Source organism: Typopeltis vanoorti, chromosome 13 (assembly GCF_054136105.1).
Source record: "Typopeltis vanoorti isolate ZY-2024b chromosome 13, IOZ_Tvanoo_1.0, whole genome shotgun sequence".
Classification (NCBI taxonomy): domain Eukaryota; kingdom Metazoa; phylum Arthropoda; class Arachnida; order Uropygi; family Thelyphonidae; genus Typopeltis; species Typopeltis vanoorti.
Genome location: NC_143561.1, coordinates 109,147,653 through 109,164,625, shown reverse-complemented (window position 1 = coordinate 109,164,625; position 16,973 = coordinate 109,147,653). Strand labels below are relative to the sequence as shown.

At 35.2% G+C, this 16,973-nt stretch overlaps 1 protein-coding gene across 1 annotated transcript in view; it reads left to right on the top strand.

Moving 5' to 3' along the window:
- The window catches only part of LOC150100463 (unconventional myosin-Id-like), a 288,786-nt gene that overhangs the window by 135,444 nt on the left and 136,369 nt on the right, over positions 1–16,973 (top strand). Inside the window, exons 7-8 of the mRNA XM_090403250.1 lie at positions 11,376–11,579; positions 13,733–13,875. Of these exons, the coding sequence (XP_090259376.1) occupies positions 11,376–11,579; positions 13,733–13,875 (347 nt within the window). The remainder of the gene's footprint in view (positions 1–11,375; positions 11,580–13,732; positions 13,876–16,973) is intronic.

Sequence of the window (16,973 nt, the reverse complement as noted above, 5' to 3'; positions counted from 1 at the left end):
TTAAATCCTTCTTCACCACACTTTTACATAACTTCCAGGGATGACCTCTGGTTTGTCCCCTCTCACCTACTCTTTTTATAATCCCCTATGGATTAATCTGCTAAAATCCTCTCACTAACTTAAATGTCTCTGTCGTATTGCCTCTTTTCCTCCTATCTACCAAACTCTGCAATTCACATTTCTTCGCCTCTCTCCATAGCCAGCACTCCAAAGTTCCGACATTGTCTTAGTCACTTGTCTCTGGACACTCTCCAATGTTTCCACATCACATTGAAAACCAGATGACCAGATCTGAGCACAGTAGTCCAATTGTGGTATGACCAGTGCTTTATCCAGTGGCACAACCATATCCTTGCATGTTAGAGTACTTCTTATCATAGCAGCATTATGATGTGCAACCTTTGCAACCCTAGCAATATGCCCTTTAAACTTCAGTCTACCATCAACCATCACTCCCAAATCTCTAATGTCATCCACTTCCTGCAGTACGGCACCATCGATATACTACACAGCCTTATATTTCTTCACTCCAAAATGCAACTTCTTGCATTTATTGATATTAAAACTACAACTCCACTCTTTTGTCCAAGTAAAAAGTCTATTCAAATCTTCCTGAAGGAATTCTGCATCAGCAGTGGTACTTATAATTCTTCCCAACTTTGTATCATCAGCAAACAACTGAAGATCCCTAGTTAGTCCACATGATATATCATTTACAAACAAGTTAAACAGCAAGTTCCAAGAACAGAACCCTGGGGCACGCCACTGTCACTCTCCTTTTTTGAGACAGTGTCTCAAAAAAGGAGACATACACAACCTGCTGGTATTATTCAGAGAACCAATCTCTGATCCATCTAACCAATATACTGTCTGTTCAGATCCTCTGCACTACCACATAAGTTGGTGTACAACTTGTCGTGTGGTAATCTATCAAATGCTTTTGCAAAGTCCAAGAATATCACTGTATTTGATTCTCCCTTATCTAACACACTCCTTACCTTATTATAAAATGCAAGTAAATTACTAAAACAGGACCTACCCTTTACAAATCCATGCTGATCATCATAAAGAATGCTATGTCCATCAACCCAATCCTGTATTCTATTCCTTACAAATTTCTCCAACACCTTGATGCAGTTATTCAGACTGGCCTATAGTTGCAGATCTGTCTTAGAACCATGCTTGTGGAGTGGTACTATTTTGTCGTCTTTCCACTCCTTAGGAATCCTACCAACTGCAAGACTTTCATTAAATAACCAGGTCAAGGGCATAGCCAACTGTGGTGCACATTCCTTAAGAATATGTGGTGATATGCCATCCATTCCCACAGCCTTTTTAATATCCAAACCCAGCCAACATCTGATACACCGCTGATTCTTTCACTTCCAATTCTCCTAATACTTGCCTCTCTTCTATATCCTGCATGGAGTCATTTACATCAGTTCGATAAATGCTAATAGTTCTTGTTCAATAATTCCACTACATCCTTGGAAGTTGTTAATCTGCTCCCATGACCCTACCAGTGTTAATCTGCCTTAATTATTATTCCTCTTGCTTACCATGTGTTAGAAAAATTCTCTTGAGTTAACCTTGGCCTGACTAGCCAATCTCTCGTACTACACCTTTTCTTTCTTTACCATGCTCATCACCTTTCTAGCCTGCACTTTATACTCTTCATGGATAATGGATCTGATCACCACCAACTGTCTTGTACCTCATAACATTTTCTTTTCCGGCACAGCTTGCTCGATTTCACTGTTCATCCATTTCATTACTACTCTGTTTACTTGCTTAACCCTTTGCATGCAGTCATACATTGCTTTTGTCAGATACTGCCTTGTGAGTTTTCATGCACTGTCAACATCTACCCAATGTACTGATGCTGACCGATTCTAGAGCTTTTTATCATCACTTGCTTTATATTTCTACATGTATCCATTTTTGACAGTAACCTTTTCTTGTTTCATCACTTCCCAAACAAGTACCTCATGATCACTCTCACCAACTGGCAGCAATGTTAATAGTTCAGTTATCACCAAATCCAAAACATTAAAGCTTCTAGTTGCTTCAGTCACATGCTGCTTAAGATACTTGTCTCTCAGAAATTCCACAAAGTTGCTCGGGTGTTCCCATACACTATCTCCGTCTTCCATTCTGTATTCCTATAATTAAAGTCTCCCATCAGGATTGGCTTCTTTTTACATGCCCAACTAATTTGCATAAACATTTTACAATCAGTATTCTCTGCATTCCTTTGCCTATAAAAGCACCCTATCAGATATACTAAACTATTTATTTCAACTTCACACTACACTACACAGAATCAAAATCTGTGCATGATCTATCAACTTCCACAATTTGAAGGTGCAATTCCTCTGCAGTCATTAACAACACTCCTCCTCTTTTCACATTTCTATCCTTCTGGAAAATTATATATCTAATTCTATTCCTGACAGAACATCCTCCTCAAACAACCAAGTTTCACTTATTCCAATTATCTTTGGGCATACTGCCTCAATCAATTCAATAAACTCAGCTCTCAAGCTTCGAATACGCTTTACGTTTGTGTATAAACATAACAACCCCTGTGTTTGAGGCCATCTTACCAGCACCAACATTCTCTATTTTAGCTGCTATACCACACCCCTTTCTTCAGTCTGACCACTCCTTTCCCTGATCCTGACTCTGATTTACATTTCTACCTGTCTCATCCTCACTTTTATGCATTCCATCATCTTGTGCTGCTACAACCATATCTTCAACCTCATATCGATCTTCTTCCTGTCGTACAATCTGTTTATATGTGCTATCCTGCTTCACAAGTAGAACCTCATCATTTTCTACATTATTCTTGACTCTGCACCTTCTCAGAAAACAGTAGACTTTGTAAATGACCAACACCAAATCCATTCAGATGTAATTCATCAGCTTTAAACCATTCCATTTTTCCTTCAAATTCACTCCACAGTTTTACAAATTGAATCCCCTTTGCCTCTCACAACTCAGTCATCTTGCTATTCATTATCTCTGCTCTCCTTCTCAATTCTGTTGTCATATCTGTGCAACGCGCCTACAACTTTTCCAACAACACTATTCTTCTTTACCTGCTGTAACAATTTCCTCAAGGCTCTATCAGCATTCTTTTTCTCCCCAACCAAGTCATTTGTGTCTGACTGCTACTAATTTTAATGCTTGGTCTTTCCTTTTCTGCAATGCATCAGTTATTTGCTTCATTGTTTCGCTAGGAAAGCATGCTTTGTGCACTTTACATTATGTAAGAAAGGATTGATGATATACTATCCTTTGACTCTTTCTTCATAATATTAACTTCTTCCTTCTCATTATCATCAGCCAATCCCTTCTTTAGATGTTTATTATCCCCTTCCAGATGTTTCATTTCACTTTTCATTCTTTTTATTTTCACTAACTCCTGACTAAGCTCTTCCACTACAATCCTCACACTTGCTACCATTTTTATCGCTGTAATCTATCAAGACACTTTTCACATATGTTAATGCTTTCCTTCTTCTCGTTTTCCCAAACAGTCCACAAATCTTTCACATTTTTCGCTGCATACAAATAGCAATTTTCACAATGCAACAATTGTGAAAATTCCAAGGCAGAGCCAGACTTTCGTACACAAGCCTTCCGTGCCATTGACGTAAGTTTCTTTATGGATGCCATTTTCAGAAGCTGAAGCAGTACAAGTAGCAAAACACAATATAAACAACAAAAAAATTTCACCAACACACACTGACTTGTAGAAGTAAGGAGATTTTTGTTCCATACATGAGGGTGGTCTGAAAAGTTCTCGACCATAGATGGCAACACTATTGGCAAGATTTTTTTTTTTTCCAAGTTGGTACATCTGTCATAAGCATCCATGTGAAATTGCAAGTCATTTATCGAGTAGTTTGTTTTATATAGCTGTCTGAAGCAAAAGTGTTGTTTGTATCCCTTGAAATGGATAAAATGAGTATTGTGTAGTTATAAAATTCTTTGTAAAGAAATTCATTCGAAATTCATAAATGTTTATGGGCACTCTTCTCCTTCATTTTTGACTATGAAGAAATGGGCTGCCTCTATGACAATGAAATGTAGCTGTACCAGTCTTGAAGATCCACTTGAAGGACAACTAAAAAAGTGTAACAACACCAGAAATCATTGATCAAGTGCACGATATGATATTGAATGACAAAATGCATGAAATTACTGAGACTATAGGCATTTCAAAAGAACGTGTAGGATATATTTTGCATGAAGAATTGCATATGAAAAAGCTTTGCGCAAGATGGGTGCTGCACTTGCTCACAGCAGATCAAAAACACACTGACATGAAAATCTTTGAACAGTGCTTGGAGCGTTTTAACAAGAAAAAAACTGATTTTGTGCATAGATTTATTACTGTGGATGAGACTTGGACTTACCATTACGCACCAGAATCCAAACAGCAGTCAAAACAGTGGACAGAAGCCGGTTGTTCAGTGCCAAATAAGACAGTTGGTTCCATCAGCAGGAAAGGTCATGGCATTGTTTTGGGATGCTAAAGGTATTTTGTTTATTAATTATCTTTAAAAGGGTAAAACAATAACCGGGAAATATTATTTTGATCATTTAACCAGACTAGACAAAAAAAAAAATTCGTGACCTGGTTTGCAGAAGAAAAAAATCATCTTTCATCAGGACAATGCAATGAGAAAATTAAGGGACCTGCACTATGAATTGTTGGAACATCCACCCTATTCTCAAGATTTGGCTCACTCTGACTTCTGTCTCTTCCCAAAACAAACTCTTCCTCGCTGGTCAGCGTTTTTTTTTTTTTTTCGAATCAGGAGGTGATTGCAGCTGTAAAGGGGTATTTTGCAGATCTTACTGAGAACCACTACAGGGAGGGGGATAATGGCGCTGGAGTATCGCTGGAATAAATGTTTTAATCTTAAGGGAAATTATGTTGAAAAATGAAAATAATTTTGAAATTATAAATTCGTTTGTTCATGGTTAGGCTGAGAACTTTTCAGACCACCCTCATATAAGGGCTTGATTAGGCCACACATGGAAATTACTGTGCACAGATTTGGTCACCTGGTTTTCAAAAGGATGGTAGAGATGTTGGAAGGGGGTCCAGAGGCTGGGAATATGAGGAAATGTTGAGAAGATACAATTTACAGAGTCTAGTGAATGATTAGAATGCCTTGCCTGAGAGTGTGGTGTCTGCAGAGAATTTAAATGTTTAAGGTGCCATATGATGAGCCGTGTGTATGACATAGGGACCTCCTATATGAGTCTTTGACTCCATGTGGGTCTTAGGATAATAATAATAATTAAAAATATATATAATAAAATAAAAAAAAAGTTTAGCCCACCCGCAGTGCTACTGTAATATATATTCATGAACCTTCCATGGATGGGTCTCATCCAAATAATTTAAAGAAATGTAAAGACAAACCACTCATTTATGAAACAAATCCAGGATCAACCTTTGCATGTTATGATATGCATAGATTGTTGTGCTAGAATATTTCAACATTGTTCTGCAGTGCTATGTTGGAAAATTATTTAATTTCAAAGGTAAGAGACATATTATTTATACTTATATTCAACATGGTGCACCAGCTCATCATGAATCGGCTATTTGAAATTTTTTATTTTCCCAAACTGATGGACTTGTCAATCTTCACCAACTTGACAGTTGCTTTTAAGGAGCTTGTTAGATATTATGGCGGTCTAAAACAGTATTTCATGACTAGTTTCCTATCAGCACTTTCTTTCTTCCAAACTGGTTTGTAATTTGTCAGGTCTCTTGTTTCATCAGCTTTTCATGAGTATATGTATAGAGGATTTGAAATAGAAACTTTCATCATTTAGTTATATAACAGGATAAAAATAAATATCATATAGAAAAGAAAAATCCTGAAAAGTCTGGATTGGCTCAACACTGGATTGAAACTGACCACAGCATCTTTTGGTCCAGGACTCGCCTCTAGATCCCGTTTGAACATTTGTTCAAGGAAAGCATGCCTTGCTCCATCATCCCAACCTAAATTGTAATGACTGTATATCTATGTCAAAAATCTGGGAAAGTCTAATCAAGATTATTCATTAATTTTTTATTTATTTTTATTTTTTTTCAACCATGTCTCTACTTCAAAATATTCCGTTTCACACTTAGTGATATAACATCATGCGGTGTGTTCTATTTTTAACGATCTATTGTTAGTATTCTAGCTTGTATTTTTTTAAAACTGTTCTTGTAATACCACTAAGGATGGTCTGCTATTTCCAGACTGAAATATCTGGTTAATTAAATATCTTTCTTGCATATATCATTCAGTCGTGTCACAAGTATCCTTAAAACAGCAAAGGCATATAATTAAATCTTCCACTCCCAGATAACTCTCAGTAACATTAATGATACAAGTTAGAACAGTGATAAGCACTGACCACTGTGATACCTATTAGTTACTTTCCTTTTCCTAGAGTGAACAACCTCTTTACATCACTTTCTGATAGCTGATAGTCAGCTGCTCTCTCTCTCTCTCTCTTGCTTATCTCTATAAGAACCATTATAAAATCTCTATAATCTCTTATCTCTATAAGAACCATTATAAAAATTTCCTCAACTAAAGGTGAATTAGCTGGTCTCATACAGAAATTTTGGGATTCCCCCTTCTAGAAAACTGAGGTGTTTCATCCTGCAAAATAAACTAAACAGAACATGCAGTTAAGAGAAATAATACATTGGCTTTGTTGCCTTGGCTGTATTCAAAAACAACACTGTCAAGGCACAATCCTGTATGCATGCTGATCCTGCTGAATTTGTGCAATAACTTTAAGCACCTCCTTAGTGCAATTGGAAGAACAACAGTACTTTGCATCCTTCTATTGGAAAAGGCCTAAGTTCGATTCTCGTCTTGATGGGAGGAATCTTTATTTGGATTTTTTCAATCGAAGGTGAGTTAGCTGATCTCATACGGAAGTAGCAGGGTTATTTCTACCGGAAACTCAGGTTTTTCATCCCATATACAGACAAATCGGCCCTTCAGAACACATGCAATTTACATACAAAAAATACTAGTTGTGGTGGTGGTGGGCAGTAGATGGCATTGATGTAGATGATTGGTAGTAGAGGTTCGGTGGTGTGGTGAAGACAGAGTTGTATAGTAGGTATACTCCCGTGATGAGTCTATGGACTCCTTGGAGGTGTCACAAATAATAATAACTTTGCCAAAGTATTTGACATTATTCAATATACAAAGTCCATCAGTGTTAAGGTGCTGTATTTTTCGATAGATAACGTGCACCTAATGTATAATGCGCACCCCCCAACATTTTCATCACTCCTTTTGCTGTATAGATAACGCGCATGTGCCAACTAGCATTAGAGTTAGGAAGTACAGAGGACGGAGGAATTCTTTAAAAACATGTACGTTGCTAATAGCAGTGGTAGATTTTTTTAAATTCAAAATTTTACAATTTTCACATTATTAGGGAGCAATGTGACATTACTACAACCTTTTGTGTGACCTAAAAGATAACTTGTGTGGGCTGCATTAACGTTCTCTTGTAACTAGTTGAAGTTACAAGAAATTTGTTGAAGAGAAACCATTTTCAAAAGAAAGACTGTTCCAAAAGGTTGCGATTCCAAAGATATTATTGATACAAAATTAATAATGGAAAAAAACTCACGTACAAAGATTATTTAATAGTATAATTTTCACCTGTGTGTCACAGGCATCTTCAGTACATATTAAGCTCAAATTAAACAATAACTGATAATTCCAAAAAGCACCACCTGAGTAGCTGGTGTAAGATAACTAAAAAGGTCAATAAATTTCCTTTAAAAAAAACCCAAACAACTTTACAACAGGTTGGAATAACCTGGTCCCCAAAAGCTCGTCGGATCTATTTAAAAGCTAGTAAGGCTCTTTTAAATAATCAGCTACACGAAGCTAAAAAATCTCTTGCCCTCTTAAATAGAGAAATTATGGACATAAAAAACGCTCTGGAATCTGTTTTAACGGTTGAAACTTTTAATACTATAATGCGCATATCTTCGAGTTCTTACCTAAAGGTCTTTAATGATTCTCGTGACAAGCTAAAACGCAAATTTGAATCACTGGTCAGCCTACCTAGATCCAGTAATAATACTATTGATATAAATAAAGTAGTTATAAATGTTTCCAGACGTCCACTAACAGACTGTGAACGTTTTGTTTTATCAAAAGGACATGATTTTGCCATTACGCCGAATAAGGTGTCGCTTATGGATTTTTTTTTTTTTTCTTCATAACATAGACAGGGGTATTCGATCCTTATCCCAAAAAACAGCCAACAGATTACATTTTGAATGTGCAAAAATTCTTTTTAATGCCAAGCCTCGTCGTCTTAATCTTTCTTACTCTGAGTTTAAAGCATTGAAATCACTGAAGAATAACAATAATTTAATTATTACGAAAGCTGATAAGGGGAAGGCTGTAGTGATTCAAGATAGGAAGGAATAATAGAGAAAAATATCTCTTTTACTTCGTGACTGTTCAACTTATAGGCCTCTTACATCGGATCCTACCCAGAGTCAATTGAAGAGACTTAATTCTCTTATAGATAATGTATCTACATGGAATGAAGATCAAAAGAAAAAACTTAAAACCTTCTTCGGTCATCCACCTAGATTATATGGTCTTCCTAAAGTTCATAAACCAGGCATTCTGTTAAGACCAGTTGTAAATTGTATAGGTTGCCCCACTTACAAAATCTCAATTTTTATCAAATTTACTCTCCTCTTCAACTAGAAGAGCTGATACTTATATAAAAAAATACTCTGGATTTCAAAAATAAAATTTCAGATCTTCATTTGGACATTTCTGATATCATGATCAGTTTAGATGTTGTTTCTTTATTTACAAATGTGCCTCTTTCTGAAAGTATTGAATTACTACAACAGGAATTTCCTTCGGACATTGTAAACGTATTTGATTTTGTAATACATTCTGGTTATTTTTCCTTTAAAAATAAGTTGTATCAACAAATTGAAGGAACAGCAATGGGCAATCCTCTTTCTCCTGCTAATTTCTTTATGGAACATTTTGAACAACGTATTTTTGACAACATTTCTCCCAGACCTACTGATTGGTTCAGATATGTCGATGACATTTTTGCTGTATGGAATGGCTCTTCGGATGAACTTCAACAATTTCTCACTAAGTTAAACGCACTTCATCCTAGGATCAAGTTTACCCTAGAAGTAGAATCAAATAAGCAGTTAGCCTTTTTAGATCTTCTAATTCTTTTCCAACCAGATGGTAACCTATTTCTCAGTTTATAGAAAGAAGACTCATACAGGCCATTATATCCATGTGGAATCTTTTCACCATCCCAGTCAAAAGGCAGGAACTATTAAAACACTGGTTCATCGGGCCCATTCCTTTTGTTCTTTAGACGATCTTTTACAGAAAGAACTACGATATATAACTTCTTCCTTTCTATCTAATGGTTATAAGAATTGCTTCATTAAAAGAACTTTGAGTAGTTTTAATATGTCTTCCTCTTCAAACACGGAAGAAATAGCGTGCATTCCTATCCCTTATGTACAAGGCATCAGTGAACGTATAGCAAAAGTTTTAAAACCACTGAATATTTTTGTTGCCTCTCGACCATTTAGAAAAATCTCCACCTTTCTCATTTCTCCTAAGGACAAGTTTCCACATCTTAATCATCCAGGTATCTATCTACTAGATTCCGTGCTCTTGTGGATTATCTTATTTTGGACAAATGGGAAGATCTGCCTCTATTCGGCTAGAAGAACACCAATCTTATATTGAATACTTTAAACCTGAAACGTCTGGACTTGCAGGAAAATGCCCTCTTCACTAGACATAGAGTTCATTGGAGAAAGACAAGAGTTCTTCACAAAAGTCAGTTCCTCATGGAATGCCTTTATAAAGAAACATGTGAAACTCGACTTCATTCTCCTAACTTAAACAGATCCGACGGCTTACGTCTATCCCCTTTATGGGAGATGGTACTTTTCAAATCAGCTAATCTTTCCTAACTTTTTATTGTATTTTTTTTTTTTTTTTTAGGAAATTTATTGACCTTTTTAGTTATCTTACACCAGCTACTTAGGTGGTGCTTTTTGGAATTGTCAGTTATTGTTTAATTTGAGCTTAATATGTACTGAAGATGCCTGTGACACACAGGCAAAAATTATACTATTAAATAATCTTTGTACGTGAGTTTTTTCCATTATTAATTTTGTATCGATATGTCTACTCATGGTATACCTCTTTTAAAACTTAAAGATATTATTGTTACTGCTAATGATAAAGGTTGGATAAATTCAGAGGTTATGAAATTTTAGTTCGAGAATGTGTGCCGAAAGAGAAAAATAGCATTTGTCAATCCAAAATCTTTGTTAGTGTTGGATTCATGTAGGGCACACACAACAGCAGAAGTTAAAACAATTGTAAGTATTCCGAATTGGCCGTCATTGATTATGAAACTGAAGAAATACCAAATGAAATTTTAACGCAATTGACTCTTTCAATATTGAGTCTGATGAAGAATTTTTTGTATTTGAATAGTGTAATGTTCAATAAATATTAAGTAATACTTCTACCTTAGTTTTGTTATTACATTTGATTTACCAGTCATACTTTTCAAATATATCGCGCATGTTCATTTTTAACTAATTTAGACTTTTTTGTGTATAGATAACATGCATGTTACCTATCGAAAAATATGGTATATTAATTTCCCTTATCAAAATCTCCTGTTTCTTTGTTGCAAATGTAGGGTGGCCAAATCACAAAGGTGTTTAAACATTTAATAACTTTTATATATTCATTATTTTTTGTTATAATGAAATTAGAACCTGGAGATTTTTTTTTTTAATAATCAAAATTATTCACATTTTAAATTCTTTCATGACTTATGGGGGGAGGGGCTCTGTAGCTCAGTCAATATAGTTGAAGCCCTTTGGTTGGAAAGACCTCTGTTCGATTCCTGTCCAAGATGTGAAGAAGCTTTATCTGGTCTCTTTGGACTAAAGGTGAGTTGGCTAGTCTCATAAGGAGGTAGTGGGTTTTTCACCTGGAAATTAGGGTTTTTCGTCCCTTAGAACAGGCAAACCGGTCCTGTGAACACACAGATTACAGTCATGAATACTTACGACAATATGTGGAAGAGATAGGATCCTCACCACATGTTGTTACGCCCGTAGTTAACCATGAGTCACATCATCGTAGTCCGTCTCCTAGATAGGAGACGGCACTTGAATGGGATGACTTATGGACCACCATGTATACTATTGAATATAAAATTAATGTTATTTATTTATTGTATTATTTACTGATAATGAAAAGAGATCATTTTTACAGGGTAACATTGAGTTAATATCAGAACATGAAGAAACTCATGTAAGAAATAAAGATGTCTTGAAATCAGTAGCACAGTGCTTGGAAGTATCAGAAGAAGCATTAAGTAAAACACTTTGTCAGAGAATTATTGCTGCTCGTGGAGAAGTGATGGAGAAAGGACATACTGTTTCTCAAGCTGTTCATGGAAAGGATGCATTTGCTAAGGTGAAATTCATATTTGAATTCATATTCATGTAACCTTTATATAATAGTTGCATTTCATTATTATTATTATTTTTTGATGAGGTAAACTAAATATCTTTTATAATGAACAAAGAAACAGTCTTGTACATTTTTGTCATCATTTTTGTTGGAATTCAGTTAATGTTCATGATGAATTCTGATCACCATATAACCCTTAAAGAAAGTAATGCTCTTATCCATTAGAAACGATTTTTTATTATTTCATTTTTATTTATTTTTGTTTAATGGAATGAAATCAATGCTAGCAATAAATTAGCTATTGTATAATGACTCCAAGATTTCATCTCAGAAATTAGGAATACAATATAAAAATTGTGATTTCACATAACACAAAAACAAGTGGAAGTGATTAGACTGAAAGCAAAGCCTTGTCTTAAGAGAATGGTTTTGAGTAATCTGATACTGCTTTCCAGTCCCTTAGTGGATGCTACTGATTTCCCTCTCTTTTTGATTAACTAAACAATCAGCAGAACTTTAATCCTTTCCTCTCCTTTACTGGTCATCTTTCTCATTATTCACCAAGAAAGAAAAGAATGGCCATACTTCTCTATGTAAAAAGAAAAATCTATCTAAATCATCATTAAATTCCTGCCATGTACCCTCAAGGGGTGTACAGGATATGATAGTACTACATGAAAAATTTACATCATTACTAACTTCTTATCTACAGTTTTCCTCCAAATCAATCTGGTGATATTGAGTTGGGGTGTGTTTTATGATTTGTTCCGGTAGCTGACTTTTCACTGTTTGCCCTGGTTCCCTAGCGAAAACAACGGGGGGGGGGGGGCTTGTTTAACCAGGTGACACCCCAGCTGGCATGAAATTCCATCATGTTGTACCATCATTTTATATTGTGGTTTAAGCCAATAAGAATACAATTTGGTCAGCTAAATCCCAAGTTGCCAACCCATCCTCATTCATTCATTCAGTATCTGGGTAGATACCTAACAGGGTGCACCACAAGTAGGTGAGGATTGGACATTAGAGCAGAAGCCCTGGTCAGTTCTCTACATTCCTTTAAAGGATATGAGGAGGTCTCCTCTGAGTTATACACAGTGGTGAGCAATGGAAATTTCAACAGAGGGCTCTCATCGTCGACCAAAAAGAAAAAGAAAAAAAAGCGTATTTCACACAAAAACGTTTATTAATACAGCTTGTGTACAAATTCCAATCAAAAAGTATGAGAGGACAATCAACCTCTAAAGGCTGTCATTTTTAAACAAATATTTCATGATCTAAACATGAAATATTTGCACATAATCAACAATGTTAATTTATCTTACATAAGAAAAATATTTTTTAAATATCAAAATATAATTATAAGGAACTCTTTTATAATCTTTTATAAAACCTTTTATTTGGCTACTGGTTTTACCATACGATTGGCTACCAGAAGGGAGAAGGGTAAAGATAGCGCATGCGCTTATTTCATTTTCAAACTTGGGCGCATTCATTATAGAGGAGTTGAAACAATAATTCCAAATAATCTATACACTGCCGAATAGATTAATTTTTTGTTAGGTTACCGTATGAGTTTGTCACTTAATGTTTCAAAAAAAAAATTTTTTTTTTTTTTTTTTTTTTTTTTGAAACATTAAGAAACATTATTTGAAATTTGATTTGAATATTTGAAGTTTTATTTGAATATTAATTTGAAACATTGAAATAGTCTAGCTTTTTCAGACACACATAGTCTAGAAAAGCTATACAATTGTTAATTTTTTTTTCTGTTTTTTTCCCTAATTGTACACTCCCATTGCCCCACAATTTATAGAAAAACTAACTCTCACAGGCAGATACATCAACAAACTTTCTCAGCATTCCTCCTCTCAGCATTTAATATTATGAAAAATTTTTAGCAAAGCCATTAACCTCTAACCAGGCTTGCTCATTACATCTTATCTAATTCTGCAAATCTCTACAGTATTAACAAAATGCTAATATTGGTCATAAACAATGTTTAATTCATCCCCAGTGTATTTGTTTTTATTCCATTGAACTGATGTTAAGGTTTTGTATATAGTCATGCTTATTATATAAGTTGTCATTTTATTTACCTTAATGAATTATTTGAAACAACTGTTGCTATAATTGATATGTATTTAATATTGCAGGCTATATATGAACGTCTGTTCTCATGGATTGTTGGAATGGTTAACACAGCAATTGAAGTACACATTGATGAAAGAGGATACAGTAAAAACACAGTCATAGGAGTACTTGATATATATGGTTTCGAAATATTTGACAATAATAGGTATGTTTTTTTTTTCCTTCTTAAAATGTATGGAATTTTGTGTCTATATGTCAATAAAACTGTATAGTGTGCACATAGTTATTTCAGAATATTAGTCCACTCACCGTCAGTATTGTACAACCTAACTGTGATTTCCTCATACATAATATTTCAAAATTTTGTTCTGGTTTTTCTAATTCAGTGATGCTACATCATGCTGACTGGTATAACACTTTCAGATTATTATCATCAATTTGGAATTTGGCCACTTCATTTGTATTCTTATCATCTTAAACCAAAATAAAAGAATGGTAAACATGATGGAACTTCATGCCAGCTGGGATCTTGTCCATTAAACAAGACCTCTGCTGTTATCATCAGCTTGTAGATATCATTTTATAGCATCACATCTGTTTCTGAGTTGAAATGGCATATTTTTTATTCTCTGCCTCCATAGTGTCTTGGACTGACATGGCAGTGGGTTGCAAAGCTCGCTGGCATTTTTAGTGGTAAGCACATCAGTGTTGAGATGTTGATTGTGCATCACTTAGTTTTTTCTAGTGCATCAATTTTACAATACTTTTAGATTGTATTATTAAGTATAATAAGGTGCTGTTCTAGAGTGTTATTGTACTTTCTGAGATTTAGAAACTGTATAATAGAGGGGAGGCACAGGGGACAAAGGAATTTCTGGTTGAGGTTGGTCAGGAGTTTTATTACCAATTTATCAATCTTTGCATAATTAGCGTGCATTGACTGGCAGCAAAAATGTACTGAAGGCTTTTGTCCATAATCTCCAGCTTGCATCTATGGCACTTTGGAACTTCAGTTGGCCTGTCAGAGTTAGTGAGATTTGTAGCACTCTGTCAGTGCATGACTTTGTTGCTACCATTTTTGCTTCACGGTGCAGGCCTGTCTGTACATAGTGCACGGACACTTTTTTTCAGCCAATGTTAAAGTAAGTTTTTTTGTTTGAAAACTCAGTGTACTTACAGTTGTTCTTCAGTTCCTTTATATCTATTGCTGTACTGTCATTTGGAACATAAAATTATGTAAAAAAAACACTTTAAATAATGATAAAAATAAAGTAAAATTAGAGAGCACAAAACAAATTATTTCCAAGGTTCATCCCTTTCAAATCCAAGTCCAATCAGACCACACTTGGACAATAGTCCAAGTGTGGTCTGATCAGGGCATTATACAATGAATCACAACTCTTCTATCTCTGCAGGTCACGTCCTTCTCAATATTACTGCAAGCTTCCGGGTTACCTCGCCACCTTTGCAATATTTCTCCTGAACTTCAGGTTTTTTATCAATCACCCCAAGATCCCTTGCCACCCCTACTTCCTCCAGCAGTGCAGTATCCCATTGACGTATCCCAAACTTGAAGACATTTAACTGAATTAAATTGACACCTCATTGATTTGCTCATATGACCAGCTTATTCAAATCCTCCTGAAGCTACCATATCTGCATTGTTACTAATAACTCTTCCCAACTTTGCATAATCTGCAAACATTGATATAACGGTTAAACAATACAGGTCCCAGTATTGAGATGTCACTAACCCAACATCTAAACTCATGTGATATAACTTAAAAATATCAGCTTAACATGTGGCACTCTGTCAAATGCGTTTGTAAAATCCAGAAAAAACTATAATATGCCTTTCCTTCATCAATTCTCTTTTTACTTTATTACAAAAAGCAGTCAGATTTACTAAAACAAGAGTGTCCCTTAACAAATCTATGTTAACCTTTACAGTTAACATTATCCAATGCTGTATACAATCTCTCACTAATTTTTCCAAAATCTTAACAACCAAAAGAAATTCAAACTGGTCTGTAGTTTGACCCTCCCATATGTATTTCAAGTATCTTACACTGATTTTACTCCTGGGATTCTTTCCCATAGCCAGACTGTTATTGTAAAGCCAAGTTAATGCAACTGTCAGTGCTTTAGCACATTCCCTCAAATCCTGTGCCAAATTCCATCTCCCATAACTTTATTGACATCTAGAATACTCTGTATTTGAAACACTAAAACTGTATTTGAAACAGTCTTGCATTTCTAAACTTTGGACCTACCTCATCTCTCTAGTATTAAAACCTACTTCTCTAGCATGAAAATATCGTAATGAATGCATTTATTAATGTTCATTAAATAACTCTAGTATATCTTCTGCATTAGTCCCTCTACTTCCATTTTTGTCTAAAAACATCTGAATCTTCCACAATTATAATTCTCCTCTTACTGGCCACATTACAAATGAATTCCTTAGGACTTTCTTTGGATCTCAGGGCTAATCTCTTTTCATATTTCAGTTTTGTCTTCCCTACCATACTAGTCACTCTCCTTGCCTTAGTCTTGTATTCTTCACTCATATGCTCTCCATCCCTCTCCTTATCTATCCCATAACCCAGTGTTTCTCAATGTGGGGCATATGCTCCACAGGGGGCAATTTGAAATGTACATGTACATATTTATATTATACTTTTCACAACTTGGCTGACTATTATGCTAGGGGGGCATCAAGATCTTTTGAAACGTTGTGGTGGGACATGATCCAAAAAATGTTGAGAAACACTGCCATAACCTCTTTCACCAGTTTCCATTCGACACTGTTTGTCATCCACTTTACAGCAAATTGTGTTCTCTTTTACAATCTAGCTATACAACTTGCCATTGCTGCTAATAAATATTTTATCACATCCCGTGTTCTGATATCTCGATCTTCCAATTCCTTCATCCATGGAATTACCCTAAGCTGATTTCTAATATGATTATAATCACCTACCTTATAATTTCTATATAAATTCCTTTCTCTATTGATTGTCCTGCATGTCTGATCATCCTCAAAGTCAAAACCACATGGTCACTCTCTCCAACTTGGAGCAGAGATGCCATCTCCATTACAATCCAATCTAATCCTATGACCAAATCCAAAACTCCTGAACCTCATGTTCCTTCTACTACATGTTGCCTAAGACATTTGTCTCTCAAGAATTCCAGGAATTCTATGCCTTTACTGCTATATGCAGTTTTCTCTTTCCAAATTATGTTGCTGTAATTAAAATCTCCCATAATGATCATTCTTATCACATTCACAAAGCTCAG